At 37.9% G+C, this 22,196-nt stretch overlaps 2 protein-coding genes across 2 annotated transcripts in view; one reads left to right on the forward strand and one right to left on the reverse strand.

Moving 5' to 3' along the window:
• Window positions 1–335, reverse strand: part of TGDS (TDP-glucose 4,6-dehydratase) — a 16,253-nt gene extending 15,918 nt beyond the window's left edge. The window contains exon 1 of the mRNA XM_010578328.1: window positions 59–335. Within this exon, the coding sequence (XP_010576630.1) occupies window positions 59–335 (277 nt within the window). The remainder of the gene's footprint in view (window positions 1–58) is intronic.
• A 1,305-nt stretch (window positions 336–1,640) lies between these two features.
• GPR180 (G protein-coupled receptor 180) lies at window positions 1,641–21,713 on the forward strand. Its single transcript, XM_010578278.1, has 8 exons — window positions 1,641–1,886; window positions 4,979–5,173; window positions 8,628–8,808; window positions 9,013–9,062; window positions 12,276–12,433; window positions 18,738–18,929; window positions 19,286–19,363; window positions 20,973–21,713. Coding segments are annotated over exons 1-8 (1,014 nt in total). The 5' UTR covers window positions 1,641–1,885; the 3' UTR covers window positions 21,132–21,713.
• The last annotated feature ends 483 nt before the right edge of the window (window positions 21,714–22,196 follow it).

Here is a 22,196-nt window from a genome sequence, read left to right on the forward strand (position 1 = left end):
CTGTCGCGCAGCCCCGGGTGGTTTTAGTGGCACCGGGCAGCGGGATGGACGCTCTCACCGGATCGTTCCCGGGGGCTTTTCTTTCCCGCCGTATTAACTCCTTGGCGGTAATGATTCCTGACTGTTAGTGAAGAGGCCTGGCGACGGGCTAGAAACCTGTTAGAATGGTCGCTGCAGAAGTACAGGTTGGAAGCGACTCTCCTTGCTGCAGAAGTTTTACTTTGCAAAAACAGATACATGCAAGCACTGCTGGTCGGCGTGCTTTTCCTATATACTTTCCCTATATGCTCAGCATTTCGGAAGCTTAGACCGTTTTCTTTCCCAGGTATCTTCATGGCAGAAGAGTTCTGTGGCATGCATAAAAAGGCAGCCATGAAGATACTACTTACACAGGCTTCTTCCCGGGCTGGAGGAGCAGTGTGAGAAAAAAACAAAAATGTTTGCAAGAAAAAAAAATCTAGTGGGATGAAGGAAAACGTGACATAAGCCAAGAAGAGTTAGAATGTGACCTTCTAGTGCTGAATGAGAGGTGATAGATAGGGTGGGGATAGCTCATGGAGTGTCTTGAAAGCAGTTAATTATTAGTGTCCTGGAAGATAATTGTAGAAGCGCTCTGAATAGATCTAAAGGGGAAAAAGTGCACTGCTTAGTCTGAGAAAAGAACATTAAGCTTCAAGATGAGTGGTTTAGGTGTGCTGATATAATTTATTCTACAAGTCGATGTTGCATATTTCCTTAGAAATATTTCTCTTTCTGCATGAATACCCAAAACTATGTATTTGGGGTCTTAGCAAAGCCATATGGGCTTTTTTTTTGTTGTTTTTAGAACCTTCTGTTATTTTTTCAAAATATTTTGTTAGTAACTTGGGTAAACTATAGTCCATATAACATTTTACAGATGCCAGGAGATCACCTTTTTTGAGGTTTTATTGCAGGACCGCTATCTCGCAGCTGGCTCTGAACAGGCAAGTCTTCCTGGCAGAGCCTTATTTGAAGCTGGTAGTAATCTATTGACACATCCAGCTGGTGCCTAGGTTAGGTGGGAGAGAAGATTGCTCTGACAGTATAAAAAACATACAAAGCTTGCTTAAATTCGAAGGAGTCTGTCAGGATGCAGCCTATAGGTAGACTGACACATTAGAGAACACTTTTGAAAAGTTTGATTTTCTTTGTATTGTTTGACGTCTGTCATCTATAACTAACTATTTTAGCTCTAATCAGTCCATAACATGAAGGTCCATTTACATAAGTTCTTCTGGTATTAGACTCAAGAGCTACCCTATGATGCTCATAATCATGCTACAAAGGTCATAAAATACTAGACTTTGAACCAGTTATTGAGACTGATTGAGGCACTGTCTTCACTTGAGCTTGAGAAAATAAAATTTGGGGTGGGAGGAAGGACAGAAAAAGGTTATCTGGAAGTTTGTTTAAAAAAAAAAAAAAGAGGGGGGAGGGAAGGCTGTTTGTGGTAGAGGTGGTTAATGACATTTGGATTGTGGTGAAGGTTTAAGTACCATCATAGAGAATCGTGCATGCAGTATTGTGTTAATGAGATGTCTAGAAATTGTTTCTGAAAGAGTGTAAAGACTTTTATGGGAAGTAGGGGTAGAAGTTTAAGAAATAAAGGGAAGCTGCTACTTATAAAAAAAATCTACTCCGTGCTAGCTTTTTGTTTGTAACTGACATCAAGGCAGAGTAGTTGATTTTATTTTTTAAATATCAAGGTGACCATGCTGTTCTGTGTGTCAGAATCAAGAACGTAGCAGTAGCTGTGACAAAAGCAGCTAGACTTCACCTATTTCAAGCACAAGAATGGCAGAAGCTGCAGAACAGTATCCAAGATCACAGCTGTACAGAGAAGTTCTCTAAAGCTCAGCTGACAAGTAAGTTGCTACTTCTTTCCCTCCTTACAAATTAAGTTATCTGTGTATTTAGAACCCTGTTATCTGTGTATTTAGAATATTTATTTCCATGAATTTGGACTTTGCATCAACCTAAGTAAAAGCAGGACTTTGGCCTTCTGTAATTAAAAATTATTACAAGGAAATAAAATTGCTTTGTTTGCATCACTTCAGAAGACTTTGTTTGCAAATTGTGATTTAGTATGCTGCTGGAAAATGAACAATCCTTGACAAATAATAACTTTAATACTAACAGCCAAACTTTCTGACCAGTTCTAGTCTCTTGCTCTCACTTCTACACAGCTCAGAAAGGGTACATGTTTGGCTGAAGTTTTCATTTAGTCATTCAGATTTTCTCTAACTCTGCTTGGAGTAAAAGTCCTTTTTTTTTTTTTTTTTTCCTCAAACTTTTCCATAAAAAAGATCATGTTGAGTATTTGAAAGAATTTGCAAAGAATACCATTGTAATATGAAACTGAAGAACTTGAGAATCTAAATGTTTGGGACAGTCAAAGGTACAGTTTGAATTGTGACTTTTATTGCGGTGGAGTGAAAAAAATTAGAGGCAAACTGATGGAGTCTGCTGCAGTTACCTCTAAACTTCTGAAGTGAATGCTTGTGAGGTGGGAGTATGTAGCCCAAGTACACAGCAGAAGGGTAATTTTTTACCTGCAAAGCTTTTTTCTCTGTTCTTTTTTTTTTCTTTCACAACCTCATAATCATTAGTTTTTTTAAGGTCATCTGCGAAAATTAATCTGGGTTATGCTGCCTTACTTTATAACTTGCCTGTATTATCATTTAATGTTCTTTCATGCTTTAATTTTGTAATTTGGTATTCATCACTGAACCTCACATTCAAATGTTTTTCATATTTGAGCTAAGAATTATACCAGTACAGAATATGTAGGTTATCTTGTTGTCTTTTGTTTATGAAGGAACATTTCTCATTTGTCAGGAGGCTCCTGTTCTGCAGTTCCATGGAAATGGCAGTTTTCAAAGAACAGTAAAACACTGAAGCATTCAGTTATGTAACTGGAAGACAAACATACTGGAATAATAATTTTTGCACCATTTATTGATTGTAATACTACAAAACCTACTTAAAGCATAAATTTTCCTTTAAGATATTAATATTAGAAACTTCATTCAAATATATCTTAAGTGAATACAGCTTCTTTTTTAAATACATTTCCTCTGTGCAGCCAGAATCCCTAGAGTAACAAATTGATCTCCTGGAACACTGTCATAACAAAATCTTACACAGATGTCACTTCTAAGGACATAGTTCCCTTACACTTGATCTGAGCTGAACTTTAAGTGCTGCTGAAATGACTAGCATTTGGCCCATCACTCCTGTCTGTCTCAGCAGTGTACTTGCTGTTTTCTACTGCATTTAGGAATCATGTGACCACAGGGTGAGTTGGATCTGTTTGCTGATCTTGGGCAAAATCAATTACATTTTTGTTTTATCTTCATTTCCTGTGAGTTAGCTCACAGATTTGATGGAAAACTGATTAAACATGCTCCGTGTGATCCTTCGTCTTGATGCAAATAACACTGTGTCGGAACTCAGCTGAGAGTCGAGATGGAGAATAAAGCCAACCCTCTCAGCTGCAGTTTGCCTTTCATTTGGATGAAGTACTATATGAAATCCTAAATTTGTGTTTTTAAAAATCTTGGGGTTTTTGAAGGGAGCTGTTTCACTTTGTATATTTGATTGATGAGATATGTAGCTCCAGAGTGGAATGCATACTTACCGTTACCTACACAACATGAACTGCCTGCATTAGAACACTTTTTTTTTTTTTTCTGGTTTGTGTGTTGTCCAAATTTGTACTTCATGACAATTGCTGCAAAGAAACATATCACACGTTCTTCCTGGATCCTAGTGTTGATCAGTTCATGCCTTCAGAGGACAGAAAATAACTTCTTGAAGTTGAAACAAGTTTATTTAAATCACATAAATGTTTTTCACAGGTAGGCTTCAAGTTAGAAATTAGTTCTAAATTCTGTCTACAAAATATTTAGGGATAATGAGTTTGCTAAGGGTTGTTTTGTGTGTACATTTGCAGCTTTTTTAGAAAGGCCTTTGCATAAAAAAACTAGCTTGTTTTGTAGATTTTTATGACATTTTTCTCTTCCCTCATCCTTAGCCGTTGTCATCTTAAACTATTAAGGTGAATTAATCTTCAGTCCAGTCATTATATTGTTATTTCTTCTCCAGAGATGGCTTTCATTCATGGTTGAGCTGATTAGCACTCGAGTTCAGTAATCAGTATGACAGCACTTACAATTCCTGCAGTTTCACCCAAACATGCAGAGCCACAGATTTCATTTGCAGCATATGTTTATTTTGGAGAGATTGTGCTTTGTTAACAGTTGCTTTTAGGAAAAATAGCAGTAATATCAGTGAGCATATGAAATGTCTGTCTCTTTCGTAGTTGGTTTTAAATGTAATCGTATTTGAAACATACAGTTTTATTAGACAATGGTCTCAGCACTTAGCTGTCAGTCGAAATTCAGTCTATTATTGTTTGGGGAAGATGCTGTAAAATATGCTAAGTTGCACCTTTAAAGCATGCACACTGTTGTTTACTGAGTTCACGTGTGGCTGTTCCTGTTTGGTGCTCTAAATATCTTTGAAAACAGAGTAGAATTAAATTTCACAAAGGTATTTTTCATACTGCAGAAGTATCTGTTGGCTAATACAGAATACCTAGTCCTATCAATACTGTACTAGGGGACAGGAATGTGCTGAGCATAGGAGACAGTTTGCAGTCACTGGCTTCTGGCAGAAGGGAACCCTCCCAGCAGACCCAAAAGCTGAGAGACGGAATGCAGTGCATCTCCTCACCAACCCTTGCCTGCACCTATTTGAAACAAAAGATGAAGTTGGAAGTTTGGTCTCTGATCTTATGGCTGGTTTTCAAAACCAAGACTGTTTTGTACTGTATGTAGTTTATGACCTGTATAAGATTATGTGGATTTAAATTTTATCATTCAAAGATGAGTTTTCTAAAAACAAAGTAATCGAGTATTTACTTCTATTTTTGTTTGTTTGTTTTCTTCCAAAGTGACTGTGAACCACACAGAGCAAAATCTGACAGTGTCCCAGATTCCTTATCCGGAAACATGGTATGTGTTTTATGTAGACAAGTTTACCTGCGAGGAGAATTATTCTGAATCCGAGGATATTCAGTTTGAAATGATCTTACTAAACCCAGATGCAGAAGGGAATCCATTAGATCACTTTAGCGCAGGGGAATCTGGTAAGATTCTTTTTCTTAAAATTAGATTTGTAAGTTAAGGATCTGATCACCCAAACAAATCGGTACTTACTATGCTTGGAAAAGTACGGAGAATGGATAGCAGAGTCTTTTCTATTTCATATTCTACTTTTTCATGGAGAGTAAACTTTAATTCATTTTCTGGCATTACATTCCCTTTCTCTAGCCTGACTTTCCAAAACTTGCCTAACTGGAAGGATAGACGCACAAGGAAAGTTAGTGTTAAGATCTTTGCTGATAGGTGATTTTCCCATGTTGAAATTGTAAGCTTCCACTTGAATGTGAATTTAATCCCTGATTTTAATGAATTCATGAAATTCCTTAGCTGTGTAAAACTTGATTCTGTGCAACGCAAGTACCTGCACAATAAAACATTTTGCCAGTACAATTTCAGTTCAATGTTTAGGTCTTTCTAAGTATCTTAGTCGCAGGCCGCAGATTAGCTATTTGTCAGTCCTGATCTCATTTTACGTAAGAAATACAATTTTAAATCTTTCAATGTGCAAAGAAAAACTTCTAGAAGTGACTCAAGACAGCAGCTAAAGAAACGCCTACATATAACTGTATGCTTTGGACAATCCAAACCAACCTGATGTGTGCTTCATTGCAGCGCTTAGCTTCGCTGCTCTGGGAGGCCTCATCAACGTGTCACTAACCTAGGTCTGTTGTAAGGGAAGAGCCTGATAGGCTTAGTCTGCCGTCATACACAGATTTAACCTACATACCCAGAATGACCCTAATTGCTGTGCTCAGAATCATATGCCCTGCTGTCATTCTTCGTCTCAAGAGGATATAGAGGGAACAAAGGCAGCTCCCTTTTTGAAGGGAAGAAATATTCACTGAACATTTAGCAGAATCTGTAAGAAAGTAGCACTGTTAATCATCCATTTTTCAATGGTTATAAATTGACTTACCTGTCTCCTTAACTTCTTAACTGTGCTTCTTAATCTCCAAACTTAGTTGGCAGCTTTTATTTGGTGAATTTTGTATCCAGAAGTGAATTCTAGGTTAATTTACTTATTCTCAAAAAGCACTAGTAGCGTTCTTTTGCTAAATCAATGGGCAAAGCAGTATAAGACATCACGTGGCCCTTAAAAGTGGTGTACAGACCTCCTAGAGAGGTATCTGGGCTCTATATTAGTTTTGTAGGAAGACTTTGAGCACTTGGAAGCAGAACTCTGACCAGCTTGCATGTTGAGTAAGGAGGTGTGTAAAATGCGTTGGATGCATGTATTTAGATCTAACAAGTAGGAAACAGGGTGAGCTGTACATGCCATGTCTTCCACAGTTGCAGAGCAACACGTCTATTTATTCAGAATTAAAACCTGCATCACTGCCATGAATGCTGAAGTTACATGCCTGTGTCTGCTTTCAAAGAACTGAGGAGGATTTAATATCTCGTGCCTTTGTTTGTTTGTTTGTTTGTTTTTTTCCCCTAATGTATCTTTGGGGAATAATGTTTGTCATTTTTCCATAGGTGCACAGCTTGGAACATCAGGGTATCAGAGAAAAGGTCCAGCTTCATTTCTTGGTTCTTTCATTCAGGCGACTAAAAACTACATAGTTATAGATGGTTCTAGTTAGGTCATCCTTCACTTTAGTTACTAAAGTTGTGGCCTGACACAGGAGATCTCAAAATTAAATGGACTGTAAGGGAAGTACAGGAAGGAACTTGAGACTGTAATCTTGTAATTAAGATGTTTGCCTTGAGAGGGGAGGAGGCCTGGTTTCTGATCCGTGGCAAGTAATCTTTTATCATTTTATATAGCAGGGGTTTTTTACGTAAGACATGGTACCAGTGCAATCTAGGATTTCTAAGGGCAGCTGACCAGGTAGACAGCATTTTGAAGATCTTTGAAGTTAGGTATTTCAAATTAAGGTACATATGTTTTATTTTCTCTGTCAACTCTAGGTTACTTGAAAGTCAGGAAACTTGAAAAAGACAGGTTGCAAATTACCTTCTGGTTTTTTTTATAGTTGTATTTCAGCGCAGCTTTCTCTTAAATTGTTTTGGTCTCAAGCCAGTCATCCACAATCTGTCTTTGGTTGGAAAGAGCTTTCCATCCTAAAAGTTTAGTGTTTATTAAAAGCTAGTTGATTTTCCTAAAGAGTTTTCCATGTGTACCCACTCATCATGGTGAGAAATAACTTATCTACAGGACCCTTGCCAACTTCAGTGGGTATCTTTTGAAGCAGAAAGATAAAGAGTGAAAGAAAAAGATATTTGATCTAAAATGCTATTTTTGTTGTTCATAAATCATGCATTTGTATAGGTACACAAGAGAAGCAGAGTGACCCTAAATTGGTGTTTTATGAGTCTTTATTACCTTATGGTTGTCTTCTCCCATTTGACTGTATATATGTCCAAAAGTATTAATTTTAGCCACAGAAGTTACTGTACTAGCAACGGTCCAGAACTCATACAGTTCTAATGTTTTTCAACTTAGATATTGAAATGTGTGTAATTGCTATGTTTCTAATCTCTGGGTGGAGCTGGTTGGAAGTTTTTAGCAGAGTTGTCTTCCTGCTGGAGGAAAAACATTGTTCAGAATCTGATTCTGCGGGCACCACTTGGTTTCAAGGAGGGTTGGAGAAGGAAAACATAAATTTTCTGTGAGAAATGTCTGTTTACCCATTTTTGCATAGAGCTCACTGGCTTTGACCCTTTGGGAGCTCATATGATGGGTTCCAAAGCTTCCGGACAACAGAAGAGATTTCCAGGATGCAGGTCTTCAGGGAAGCATTTTACCAGACTCCTACCAGGCTGAAAATTAGAGTACTTCTGTTTTGTAAATAATATCAAATACTTTGGGCATTTTTTCAGATTGGTGAAAAAAAATCCACTCTATGAACTTACTGTTCTTGTGCTATTTTTCTTTCCATTTTTCTTTATCTAAAAGTTTTCTGTCTTAGTCAACTGTGCTTGAGTTTAACTACTTTATGTGGAGGAAGAGTGACACCCAGTGGTTAAATAGATTCAACAGAAGTCTGTTTGGGGTTTCTCTCATCTCAGGTTGTGCCTTTAAAAATTGAAGCCAAAAAGAAGAGGTGAAAATAAGTCCTTTAATATGTTTCTGACTGATCAAATGGGCTACAATTATTTTCTGTTTATGAAGAAACTGTATGCCACTTTATACTATTTCACTAGTTGCTACATAGTTATTCGTACTTGAACAGAATCTCTCCTACACTCAGAAAAGGTATTGTTGAATAAGAAATGCTTTGTCAGATCAAATAATAATCAGCTCTGGAAAAATACACTTTCTTGGATAAGATAGGCTAGGATTTACTCATTTTATCTGTACTACCACTTTTGGGTGACAGTTACTAAGTACTTCCCAGTGATTATATATAAAAAAACCCGTGTTTTGTTATTTACTGCTAGTGGCAACTTTTTTTTTTTATAAGAACTAAGCTGTATTTCTTTTTTTCACAGGATTACATGAATTCTTTTTCCTGCTTGTCCTAGCATACTTTGTAACTGCTTGCATATATGCACAATCCCTATGGCAAACAATTAAGAAGCGTGGACCTATGCATACTGTATTAAAGGTGTTGACAATTGCATTACTGTTGCAGGCTGGTTCAGCTTTTGCCAACTACCTGCATTTCTCAAGGTATCTTTGCTTATTTTTGCTTTCAGTCTTAAGAGTTGAAGAACATTGTGTTGTAAAGATCAGTACATCATCTTTCCTGTGGTGATTGTGACAAAACATAGGACTGACTTTTTAGAACTACATCATTGCCTAAATGTACTTTTAAGAGAGAACATACAATTAAGGCTCACTCACTTAAATAACATCTTTTTATTGTTTCATCAGTTATTCTAAAGATGGAATAGGAGCACCTTTTATGGGAAGTCTGGCAGAATGTGAGTATGCTTGTCTACTGTTTCCTACGTATTCCTACGCATTAATCTGCATAATACGTCAGCGAATGCTGTTGCTGGACTGTATTATGATCTTGGACCATATCACTGGATTTTTAATATAAAATACTAGAAGTTGCTGTTCTGAAAAACAGGTTTTATTCTGGATGTTTACAATAACTGTATTTAAAGTTACACAATTGTGATATTGTTTAGGATTTTTTAAAGGATTTTCTTGTCTGAAGCTTCCTTCCTACAAACACTTAAATACATGCCTATCACATGAGTAGATGTTTTAATACATTGAAGGGTTTTGTGGAGTTTGCATTATTTAGAGTAGCAAAGCTTTTTAGGAAACTTAATGACATTTTATGGAGTGTGTCGCTTCACTAGCAGATTTAACATTTATTATAATGAAATAGTAAGTGTTTTACAGCACAAGTGATATGATTAGAGTGATGCAAAAAATGCTTATGTAAAGAGTTGATGTTAACAAAGCATTTTTCTCCACTCTGTATAGATATTCTGAGTTCTCACTGGAGCTGAATTCCTGTAACATCTCTTCCCAAAATGCGCTAACTTACTCCTGGATTCTTCAGGGTTGAACATTGTCGTTGGGGGTTTCTTTTCTCTAGTTCACATTTGAAGCATTGGGGGGTTCTTTCTAAGCAAATACATTGCCTTTTGATTGGCTTGAAGCACCTCAAAAAAGTAGTACTGTGGTAGTGGGATAGTGTTGGAGAGTAGCAGCCTGTACAGAAAAATACTTCTCTTCCTAGAGTTCATTTAGAAGCTTGCAGTTGGAATTAACAGCCTCTTGATGGCACTTGGCACCACAGTAATTGCTTCTTTCTTGTTTTAACCATGTGAGTTAGCAGGTCCTTACAGCCTCTCCAGCAACTGTATTATTAAACTTTCCCTCTCATCTCCTGAAATGAAATTAAATAGAGAACATGAAGGTAGTCATAACTCTTCCCCAGTGAGAAACCCAGTGTTAACTACCCAGCCAGAACTTCAGAGAGAGTAGCTGCATGTTAGATTCTCTGTGTATGAACTGTAGTGAAGAGACCACTTTTATTTGCTTAAAGCAAAGTTTGTTGAGAATAAAATATTTTTTGAATCAATAGCTGAATTTCTTAAATTGAGCTAAGAGAGTTTTCCTTTCCTACTGTTTTTAAGGTTCATGGTTCCCAAAACAGTAAAAGACCAGAAGTAATAGAAATGTGGACAGCTTCAGTGTCAATTACAATTCTGAAGAATGGCTGATAGCAAGTAGTATAGTTTGAAGGTGGAAGGTGCTACCATTTTTTCCTACATCAGAACAGAAATCTGAGTTAAAAGTAAATGGTAAAATTTCTATTGACTGGCAGTGAGGCCAGAATTTCTTTCTAGAAGCCTGTTCAGATGCTATCCCAAGCAATTATTCTTTTCCTATCACCATTTATTCTTCACCGTGTATAAAGACCTGACCCTCAGTCTAATTTATTACCTAAGTTAATTGTATAAATCACGCCAATAATGCTGACGCTCAAAAGCATCACAAATAGTGATCTTTTAAGTTTTGGTAAGATCAAAATGTGAAAAGTCAGAGAGTATTATTATGCCTGTTGCAACAGCCAAAAAAGATGAATAGTGATGAAATCAGACAGATATGGTATCAGCTTGGTAGCATGTGAGTTTACACTGACCCTGGATATCATGTGATTATTGTAATTTTAGAAATTTCTCTTGACCTTCTTGCTTTCTGGCAAGGTGTGTGAGATGTCAAAGGTTAACACCAGTACTGAATTTTTATCTTACACCATTTTGTCTGGGAATCCATTTGAATTGTTGCCACACTGAAGCACAGCAATATCTATATCGAAGATGTGACTGAGAGATGATGTCTGGCTATAACTTATAGAGCAAGCTATCTTAAGGAGTGACAGAAAATAAAATGCTCTCTAGAACATCCACATCTGTTCAGTCATTTCCTCTAGCTTGGATTTGTGACACTGGTTTGGCATGCCTTGGGTTCACGTAACAGTTTTTTCTAGGGAGTACTATGTCTCCATAGCTAGCCTTGTAAAATTTGTATAAAAATAGATGTTTGCTTTTGTGACATAGAAATATTTTTCTTGTACCTGATAGTGTAAGTGAAAATTACAGATAAGGAGCAAATTTAATTGAACTTAAATTTTAGTCAAGTGGAAAAGAAAGCATTGTTGTGTGTAGTGCCCAATCTCTAGTTTCTGAACCAAATTCACAATTTACATAATACAAGAATCATTTTTTCTTGTACAGCTCTGCTACCCCACTACAATGAGACAGTTTACTCTCAAGTCCAAGCACCAACTTAAAAATTGTTCAATAAGTTTCAGTCAAAAACTTATCAGGTCTAAAGCTAACAGTCACCCAGAAAGAAATCTTCAGTTCTTTCTACAGGCTTTAATATATTCTAGCTTTAAGTCTTCTTTATTCAGGTACAGCTTCAAACACAGGTTTGAGACGCTGATTAAGAATGTAACTTTATGGCGTATGTGTTAATTGTTCCCAAACAGAGAAAAAAAAAAATGGACATAGCAAAAATGAGGCAAAGGTAGTTTGCATTTAATAAAATGAAATACAGGCAAGTGTTTGCTCTAAATGAAGTCTGTGTTAGGGTTATTCATTATATTTTCCCCTTTAAGTATCTGAGAGTGGAATTTGTCCTAAATATTTGTGCTTTCTGTGGCAAGCTACTGCATCCTTAAGACAAAGTGCAATTAATTTAAAGTACAATGCAACTATCTGATTTTTGAACAAAAGTTTTTCATAGAAAAGGAAGGAGTGCGTTTCATCATTTTTTGTATTTGCAGCATGATTAACATACATATGATTTTAGTTCTTTAGCATTTATAAGCCTATTATGCAGATGGACTCCTGAGCCCAGACTTCTTTGACACAAGAGTGGGATTTGGGAGGATGTGGTGCTGTGCTCGTGTTATTGCAGCACTGCAGCATAACTAGAGGAAAGCTGGTAGTGATCTGTTTGGTCACTGGAAACGACTCAAAATACCCACATTTTGTGGCAAAGCAACCTCAGCTAGTCAAACTATCACCAAAATTATGATGAAAGGTCATACAGAGGCGTAAATGCCCACCCTTCATTTGTAGGTATATCAAACATTTCTCTTTGCTTTAGAAAAAAACTGTATTTTTGTTGTGACTATTTATTTTTTCTTTTGTTTTTAATAGTGTGTGACATAGTCTCACAGATACAAATGCTATATTTATTGTTGAGTCTGTGTATGGGTTGGACAATAGGCAGAATGAAGAAATCTCATGGCAGACCTCTTCAGTGGGATTCCACTCCAACATCTACTGGCATTGCTGTAGTAGTTGTTGTTACACAGGTTTGTATTTTCTATTCATTCTTATACTGAAATATACAGCTGCTATTAGGTATGACAGAACCGTGAACCAACTAATTTCAATATTTTATGAGGGAGAGAGTATCAAGACTGGAAAAAAAAAAAAACCACACCATAATGTGCACCCAGTATGTCTAATAGGTAACAACACCTTCTCTTTACTTTAACAATTTAAGGTGTAGCTCCACAGTATGTTTTTGTTCAGCAGTAAAACCACTTAAGAAGTTCCCACAGTTTTCCAAACTCCTGGTTGTGCCAATTGTTTGTAGCATTATACTGTAAACCAGATCAGTGGAATGATCTAGACTGGGGGGGAGCAGGAGGTATTTAAGATATTTCAGCCAGCACAGTCATTTTACTGATCTGATTTATAAGATGGTCCCATAAATAGTTGTAATCAGTACAACTGAGGGGTTGTGAACTACATTATGGGGGGTGACAACAAGCAGCATGAGAGGAGAGACAAGAAAAGCTGTTGTGAGAAATTCTTTGAAATTTCTGTCACCAAAAAAAGTTGAAATCCTTGGTGTCCTCCTCTTAGAACCACTCAAATAGGATGTCTAATGGTCTTTTTAATCAATATGAGGGAATTCTTGAAAGGTTCATGTGCAGGATTGGTCTTGCAAGTATACAAATGGTCTGACACATAATTTCATTCAAATATTTTCCATTAGTATAAATTAGAAAGTCAAGTAAACCAGTAACTTAAAAGTAAATTGTAATGGAGATCATCCAACCCTGGTGGTGCCTTTTGTAAACAAATTTTTTTAAATCACACCATAAAGACAAGAGAATCTGAAAGCCATTGAGAAAGAGAAGAGCAGGGAGAAACTGGAGACAGTAATGAGGAAGAGATTATACTGAAGATTTTGTGGCATTTGAGTAGTATCTGTAATTAGTGCTGCTTCCAAACTAAATCAGTGGACTGCTCAAACATTAAGAGTAGCTGGGAGCTGACATTTCTTGCTAATTAAGAATATAAACCAAAGGCTATTAAGGTCAATGGGACTGTTGAAATTCAAAGATAGGTTCATTCCACCTTACTTCGACACCCGTCTAGCACCAGAAATTTTACATGCTGGTAGTAAAGAAGACTTCTAAACTATTAATTTTATTCATGCCTCTCCACTTGTACATACGTATGGGTGTGTTAGTACTCTGTCACTTGAGACTGGAAAGTTTTTTGTTGTTGATTCCTTTTTACTATACATAGAAAGGACACTCTGTGTCATCAGCTTGATCTTTTTTTGGTTGTTACTTGTAAAAATCAGGGCAGGTATCATACATATATGCTGCTTCCCCCAGTACTGGTCCATTACACATTTGTGTTAGCTCTTTGAGCACCACTGGAGCATTGGCACAAGGTTGGCTATCTCACTTTTCACCATGAACGCACAGCTCTACCACATCTCTCCTGGTAACGTTGGGAATGTCAGGTTTGGCAGGAGTCTTGTAGGAACAGAATATGGATATCAGAGTATGTCATTGCCTGGTGGTTTTGCACCCCCATCTCAGTGTCTGTTGTCTCCAGCAAAAGTTCCCTGACACCAAGAGTATCCTTGCCACTTCTGGAGAGGATGTTTTCCGTCTCATGGTTCAGTACATACAAACTATACCTACTGCCAGATTTCTTCTCCTTAGTACAGAATGCAACTGTTGCGGTCTCGATACTGATCCCCTGAGCTCATTGCCTCTGTTAAAGGTGGTGAGCTCAAGACTACATTCTCTAGATTGGTCTGTTGTTCATTGGTCTGTCTAGATTGACATGGCTGTTGGACCTGCTGTAACAGGGCAATCAGTGATCACTTTTAATGATTAAAAACCTACAATAACCTCCTTTCTGTCCTGCTCTTTCCCAGAGATTCTTATGGGAGAGCCAGCTTCCTCCCATGCCAGAGGTTGGACAGACTTATGTGGATAACAGAGATGTTCTGAGGACTTGCTGTGGAGGGTGCTGGAAACCACATGCATTACCCTAACACAGCAGATAGATATTGAACCATGTTAGTTTTATTGACATTCTATACTACCTGTCCTCATCTCATCTTCAGGGAAGTCACGCAAGTGGACAGCCTGGGAAAATACGTTGGTCTTCAACTTAACTGCAATTTTGACTGGCAAACTATCTGACCCTGCTTGCCTGCTACTATTTCAAATTACTCAGCAATTTTTCAGGGGGTTTTCTCCTCTTTGTACTGATGCTATGGATTCTTTCTTTTTGTTCTTTCAGAAACACCAGCAATTTCCCGGGCTGTGTTTACAGGTTACCGTCAGTATAGGGTGGACACAGCCTTCTAGTCAGCAAATCTCTTGTTGTCTTTGCAGCTGCAAAGAGGTAGCATCTCAAAGGGCGGACAGGTCTGCAATTCAGCGTCTCCCTTTGCCTTAACTTGTTCTTTATTTCAGCCTCAGAACAAAAGATTCCCAGGCTGCTCTGTATTCATTAAAGATTCTGCTCTCTGCTGCTGAGACACAAACCTTGTCCAAAACTTTATTGATGGCAGGCCTTTCCCATCACCCAGACCTGAGCAGTTTCAGCTTTCAGGGCTGATTGGAGTAGAGGCAATGATTCTGGAAAGACAGCTGATCACTTTGAACCTGATGAAAATGACATAGAATCTTACTGCATTAGATGTCACACTTCACAGGGGTTCTTAGGTACACCCCAAAGGTGTGCTCAGAATGAGCTCTACGTCTGACCTTAGATCTAAACCATTTTTTACTGTACTGGCATTGCATGACATCAGATACCCAAGCACTAGATATGTTTAGAAGCAGCTAGTTAATCCACTTTGCCTTGCTGCTACTTCTGATTTCCCTTTTGCTTCCCTCTTCCTCTTGCCTCTCAGAGATGATCTGTCCCATGAGAACCTGCCTTCACTGGAGATTGATATGTTATCTTGGCTTGCCATAAAGTCAGTGTTGGCATAGCGAAGGGGAGGAGGGGTTCTACCATAATTGTATCCTCATGACAAAAAAGAAGAGTGTCTGGTTCTTCATTGTATGGATGTGGAGGTTCAACTTGTATATCTGGAATATCAGGATGATGTCCGTGGCAAACATTCTTCTAGCATTTGAAGAGGAAGACCAGTACTGGACAGTGGTTGGTGTCCACTGTGAACCAAGGTAGGACAGAAGTATGTGCAGATGAAGTCAGGCATTTTGAACAGTGTATTGTGTAAAAAAGGAGATGGTCATTCTCCTTTACTTTACGAAGAAGCAGTTGTGACTTGGTGTTGGACATAGCTAGTGCAAGTCAGCTCTTCAGCTACCTAGCTCATCCAGTTCTTTTGTTTACAGTCCAAGCAGAGTTGTTCTTCTGGATAACTAGAATTCCCCCGCTGATTTCTTCTCAGAGTTCAAACATAGTTCTGCTTTTACAGCCAACAAAAAAATGTCTCCGATATCCACTTCAGCAGGTTGGTGTTCCTGATATTGCAGCTAAGTGAGCTGACATACGGCTTTCTGTGGTCAAGGTAAAGGACTTCAGGGCTTATTGACCTTAATTTCTCAGGCATAGCCAGCCAAAGAAATTTTGACTTCAAGATCATGCTTGTCTATGGAAACTCTTCCTTCATTGAGAACAGATTGCCTAATCCATTGTAACCTAGAAACACTCCATAGCACAGATTTCTCTGTTAGAGAATCCTGCTTTTCTCTGGTGAGTGAGAACAGTCCCAGCTCACAGGAGGAGCAGTGACACACGTTCATCTTGTCCGAGTTTCCAGTGTGTTGCACTGATAGTTCCATCTCTGCCTCTAATGCCTCTGCCTTCTGCTTATTTTGGAATAATCTAATGAAACTGAAGGAAGCTGGAATTCTGTGATCTTGCATTGCTGTCACTACACACAGTCTTTGATCAACTTTTTCCTGTGTTGTTTACACAGTTTACACTCTTTAAAGGGCTAGTCCAGAGCATACTGTGCTGTCAGAGACTATTTTCCCATGAGGATTTGGACTTTGTTCTCATAATTCCTTTACTCCAGCTCTTTGTCATCTTCTCATGAAAGTGGCTTCCTTCATTGCTGTTACTATTGGTGTAGGTTAAGGAAAATTCAAATCCTCATGAGTTCTGTTCTTTAAGGTTACGCTATCCCTGGGATCTACCTAAAGTTTCTTCTTAAAGCAATATTACAGTTTCATCTTCATCAGCCTGTATTTCTTCCCCCCAGATGCATGATTTAGTCAGGAAGATTCCTGAGGTGGAATAGGAGGTGGTTGGGATTTTTATTTTCTCAGATAGTGTATGTCCAGTCCAGGGAAGTTAAATACTTTTGCTATTCCCAAGTGTAAATATCAAAAGGGAAAATGCTCTGTACAAGACTGCAGTGATTCTGTAACTGGTAGAACCATTATTTGTTGTGTGAGCATGTTTTACCTGGACTGAAGTAACTTCTGTGATAGGAATTCATCAATTTCATTCCAAAACTAGTGCTGTAGACACAACTTTACCAAACACTGTGCTGTAGCTCAGGGTTTCAGGAGCCTTTTAGCCTTATTTCAGTCTTACTCCTTGACAGAATTCTCAGTCAAGTAATTTGATCATTTGAAGATGTTTGCTTGGAGTTAGTCAGAAATAGAGTGTTATGGTGGGAACATTTGAAGCCAATTGTTCAGATTGTTTACTGGTAATCAGTGATGTTCAAGACGTCTGTCCCTCTCCCATCCTTCCATTTTCCATCCAGGTAGTTGAGGAGTGACTGAAATGACACCAGTCATGCTTGCTGTGTCATGGCCTAGGTAAGGGAGGGCAAAAGAGCAAGAGTACTCTCTGAGGATATTCTAAGCGAAGATGATACTGTCTTGACTGATGAGACTCAAGGACACCCATCTTTGGAAGACACAGGTGGATTACACTTTTTTTTTTTAAGTTAATATCCATAACCTTTTTGTTTTTATGTAGTTAATGTAGTGAGAGAGCCTTTGAATGTGTTCAGAAAGGAATCTGACTAATTTAGATTTCTAAATTGAGGCATACAATGTCTGCTTCTGAAGGCCTTCAGAGCTACCTCACTCATATAAATCAAATTTGCCTACCTTTCTTCAGAAAGCCTGCTTCATTAGACATCTGAAGTGTAAGTGCAAGTTAGATGTGTGCAGTAGGTGGACTGGATTCCAGCGTATATTCAGGTCTTAAAAATGCCATTTAGCTGCTACATGATGCTGGGGGAGTCTAAACTTCATGGGTATTCTAATTTATAACGTTAACATTCCCAAAGTCTTAAAAAGGTACTCTTCAGCAAGATCCATTTTTTATGCAACAAGTAGGCGCCTGCCTTCTACCCAACTAAGATTCGCAGACTAGGCACTTAGTCTGTTTTTCCTTGGAGAATCCATCAATATTCTTTCTCACAGTGCTCCTACAAAATTGGATTCTGCAGTAAATGGATACAGTGCTGAGAGCTACGGAGGATTATTATCTTTATGTGTTGGCTGGAGCATTTGTCCAGATGTTGGAACGGCATTTGGAACCTGTCATGCTCCCATTCCTAGACCCTAGGAGGTTTCCGAGCCAGTTGCTTGCAGAGTCAGGCTCGCTCGCAGTTTCTGACCTAGCTGATGTTGAATTCTTTTCTCCACAATGGCACAGCTTCAATAGAAGAGGTGGAGAGTGGCCCACCCAAGAACAGCCTATAGCCTGGCAGTTGCGGCACTCTCCAAGGAGGTGGGAGATGTGAGTTGGATATCCTTTAGGCAAAGAAGGGAATTGTGGGAGATCGAAGTTCAACCTGGGTGAATGCTTGAGCCTTTAGGCTATTGTATAAAAGGGGCAGCAGCACCACCCTCTTACTTCCCCATCTTTGAAAAGAAAAGTGAATCCTGTTAGGATTTTGAAAGAAAAGGCGTAGTCGCCTGCCTTTGAAACAAGCTTTACAGGTTGTGGATCCCAAGTGGAGGGAGACACCTCCCTGTAGCTCTGTGGAATCATTTCAGTGGGCTTCCTGCTGAGCAGGCCGACTGTTTAACTAGATGATTATTTTGGATCTTATGCTAAGGTGGCACATTCCTTCCATCCAAATTAGGGGAAACTTTAACTTGTCTAACTTTCTAAAAGTTATAGAATGCAAGAAGTGAGACTCTGTTCCTGCCAGTTGCACTTGGAGTAATAGGTAGTGCCAAAAGGCAGTTCGGGCTAGGGTCTTTTGTGTAACATGGTGGCCTCCAATAAGCAGAGTGGAGCATGACCAGTTGTGCGGATAATTTAATCTGTGATGGGAAGATTAGTTGAGGTTTAGTGTAACCTTGTTTACTCTAAATGTACTTTGCTGTTGTTGTTCTTTTCCAGAGCTTTTTATTAATTTGGGAACAGTTTGAAGATACAAATCACCACAGCTACCATTCACACCATGGCTTAGCAAGCGGACTGCTTATTGGCCTCAGAGTTTGCCTCGCTTTGTCACTGGCTGCTGGTCTTTACCAGATCATCACAGTGGAGAGGAGCACGCTGAAAAGGGAGTTCTATATCACCTTTGCCAAAGTATGGGTTACATCAGGGAAACTGATCCCTTCTGCTATAAACATAATTGTGGCGTGCAGTTGACTGAAGCACTAAACTTTTCCTCCATAAGAAAGTTAATGTTTGAGTGTCTGATTTGATTAAATTGCACCCTGTCATCATACTCTGAGTAGTCATTTTAATTTGACAAGGAGTATAGAGCTTTTTTTAAACAGAAATCCCACCTTTCATTGTGTGGTTTTCGTTCTGTTGATTGAAAATTAAACAATGGCTTCATAAAATAGACAGAAATGTAAATGCAGTTCCTCTAACTGTCATCTCTTTCTTCTAAGCTGGCATGTAGTCATTTTATAACTTATACTCATCTTCTCTTTCAGGCCTGCATTCTCTGGTTTTTGTGCCACCCATGTCTTGCAACCATTGCTGTAATATTCAGAGAATATCAAAGAGAAAAGGTATGTACAGGCAAGATAAAAGAGATGGAATTTGAATAGTAGTTGTTCTTCATGTTCAGTGTTTGTTAGCAAACTCATGCTCTTAGGCTGTTAATCTTATGACCCCAAAGCAACTTGAAAAGTCTTAGTCACACAGCTCTCATTGATGCTAATGTGAGTCATATTTTACAAAGGCATACAGGGTTTGAATCATCTACGGGTAATCATTTCTAGGTTAAGGGAGGGAGAGGGGGAGATTAAGTCAAAGGAAAATGGGGGGGGTGTTTTGTTTTATTGTTTGCTTGTTTGTTTTTTAATTAAAAACACCTTGGGGATTCTTTTAACAAAGCTAGTAGAAAGATAAATCAGTGGATTTTTGTTGTTGTTGTTTGCTTTTTAGTCTTCATCCTTTAAAAGCTTTATGTGGCTAAATAGGTCAGGAACCTGTAGCTGAACTGTATTCTTTAGATTAAGAAATCGGTCCAAATATGTAGTTTGGTTTGTAAGCTCTGAACAGTTAAAAACAAAGGTGGACTCACTTGGTTTCTCGATTGCTTAAACATATTAGGAACTAGAGAACTAGTGTGTGGAGCCTGCCATGTTCAGATAAAGTGCACTACTATTCTCAGGTGATTGACTACCTCATTCCAGGGTAGAGTTTGCTTCTTTTCTCTATGGTTTTAACTGTCTGTGCCTTTGTAGGCAAATATTTTTGGAAATTGAGTTTTTATTTGTGTAGAGGATATGTACGGGGAAGAAAAAGGTTCCACTAAAAATATGCAGTAAATGAAATACTACACTTGATTTTAAAACAAAAGAAAAAAACTAGGGAGAAAAAAGACTTCTGTAGAGCTACTAACAAAGAGACTTTTTGTTGTTGCTTGATGAAAATATCATCACGGCAGGAGGACAACCTCTAGAGATGGGATCAGTAAAGAAAATTTTTGCATTATTTTGAGATTTTGAGCTTACTGAAGGGAGAGTACAGTTGCTCTGCTCTTGCATTTGAGCAAGTTTAACCATTGTGTGCCGCTGCAGTTCCTACATTATGAAAATTTAGCTGTGTTTCCTTCTTTAAATGCACTTCAATAGAATAAAGAAATGCATGATCAATAAATACCATATTTATTTAAGAAAAACATGTATTTTAAGAGACTCTCTGTACGTGAACTTAGGCTTTTGCTTTCTCAGAAACAGTAGTTACCTTTATACATTTGATAAATACTGCCTTACAAATCTTTTACAGATTAAGAGACTTGCACTGAAAAGAGGTCTGGCTAAGTGAGGCTGATTAATCACTATCCTCACAGCTCCAGGAGTGTGCTAGTGCAAAGTGTTTCCAGGCTTTTTTTTTCCACTCTGTTTGTTGTATGAACAGAATATCTAAACATCACCTCTGCTTGTGAAACTGCATGGGTGGTGAATTGCAAGTCTGAAATTCCCCAGAACAGAGACTGCCAGAAGGGTTATGTGACTTGCCCAGGGCTATCTACTGATTTAAAAACACCCAGGTGTGAGAGTCTGAATCCTGGACTTGAGATTCATGTTCAAATCTTTTGTAACTGCAGCAGTATTAAAAGGTTTTTTCACTTGCTTTTTCCTTTTCTCTCTTTTTTTTTTTTGTCTCTAGATTATTACCATAGGTGTTATCCTCTGTCAGTGCATCTCCATGGTTATCCTCTACAGACTTTTTCTATCTCATAGTCTATATTGGGAAGTATCTTCACTGTCATCAGTGACATTGCCACTAACAGTATCCTCTGGACATAAAAGTCGACATCACTTCTGAGATATTTAGGAAGAATATGTTATGTAATAAATGTGCAATAATGACTTAAATATACAGGTATTTTTGTCATAGATATGTGATACATTGGTTTCACTGGAAAACTGAGTGATAATATAAGAGCACTTCACAGAACTTTGGTCTGACAAGGTCCCTAGATTAGTCTGTTAGAAGTATTGTGGAGTGAAAAAATCCATCTTTTGAATAATTTTATAAATACTGTTTATGTCTAGTATGTGGTGCTGAGCTGTATCACAGAAAAGTACAATGAATCTTTTCTCTCCCATTCACAGACACAAAAAAAAGTCCTTACTTTATATCAATAAATACTAGGTTTGAAGGTGTTATAAAATGCAGTTCTTAAAACATCTACAAGCTCAAACAAGCCTGAAATAGGCCAGTTCGTGAAATTGGTGTGATGCGTAACGATGAGTACAAGTTCTTTTATTTTCATGCTTTAGAGAAAATGCATTTTGTCTATAAGCATAAAAGAAGGGGAAACAAAAGAGGGAGAGTCCTCTAGAAAATACATGTAAAATGTTCACAACTGACTGCAAGAAACTTTCCTTTATTATTGGTGTAAAAGAAAAGCCTTTTTTGCAACTAATGGTCATACTGGTTAAAATTTTAATGGGAATGAAAATAGGGTTTATATCTGCCTTTTTTTTAAAAAATAAATGTAACTAAAAATTTCATCCAGTAATGAGGGTCTAAACAGTATTTAAGATTTATAAGACATAGCAACATAAAGGTAATTAAAACAGCAGGCTTGCATCTTTTAAAGGGGGAAAAAAAGGCAAAGAAAATGGAATGGGTGATGTGGTACTAGAATTTTAATCCTGATATAATTCATTTCTGTTACATTGAGGATTCAATCATAATTAAGCCATATACACAGATTAAATTAACAGAAGCATTTCAAATAAATGTTGGTTTCAGTCATCAACTACCCATGAATTCCTGCCCAAGGATACTTAATCAGGATTAAATTTTCTATGAATAATTGAAAAACAAAATACTCACTGGATTTGTTATAATCCATGTTGGCACTGGGTTCTAAGTAGTTGC

The sequence above is a fragment of the Haliaeetus leucocephalus genome, unplaced genomic scaffold, assembly GCF_000737465.1.
Source record: "Haliaeetus leucocephalus isolate CR32 unplaced genomic scaffold, Haliaeetus_leucocephalus-4.0 Scaffold626, whole genome shotgun sequence".
NCBI lineage: Eukaryota > Metazoa > Chordata > Aves > Accipitriformes > Accipitridae > Haliaeetus > Haliaeetus leucocephalus.

Bases quoted from the DNA above. Each gene is read 5' to 3' on its own strand.
- GPR180 (XM_010578278.1), top strand. The intron at 9,063-12,275 runs GTGAGTATGCTT...TGTTTTTAATAG, and splicing joins TATGGGAAGTCTGGCAGAAT to TGTGTGACATAGTCTCACAG. The intron at 12,434-18,737 runs GTTTGTATTTTC...GTTCTTTTCCAG, and splicing joins TAGTAGTTGTTGTTACACAG to AGCTTTTTATTAATTTGGGA.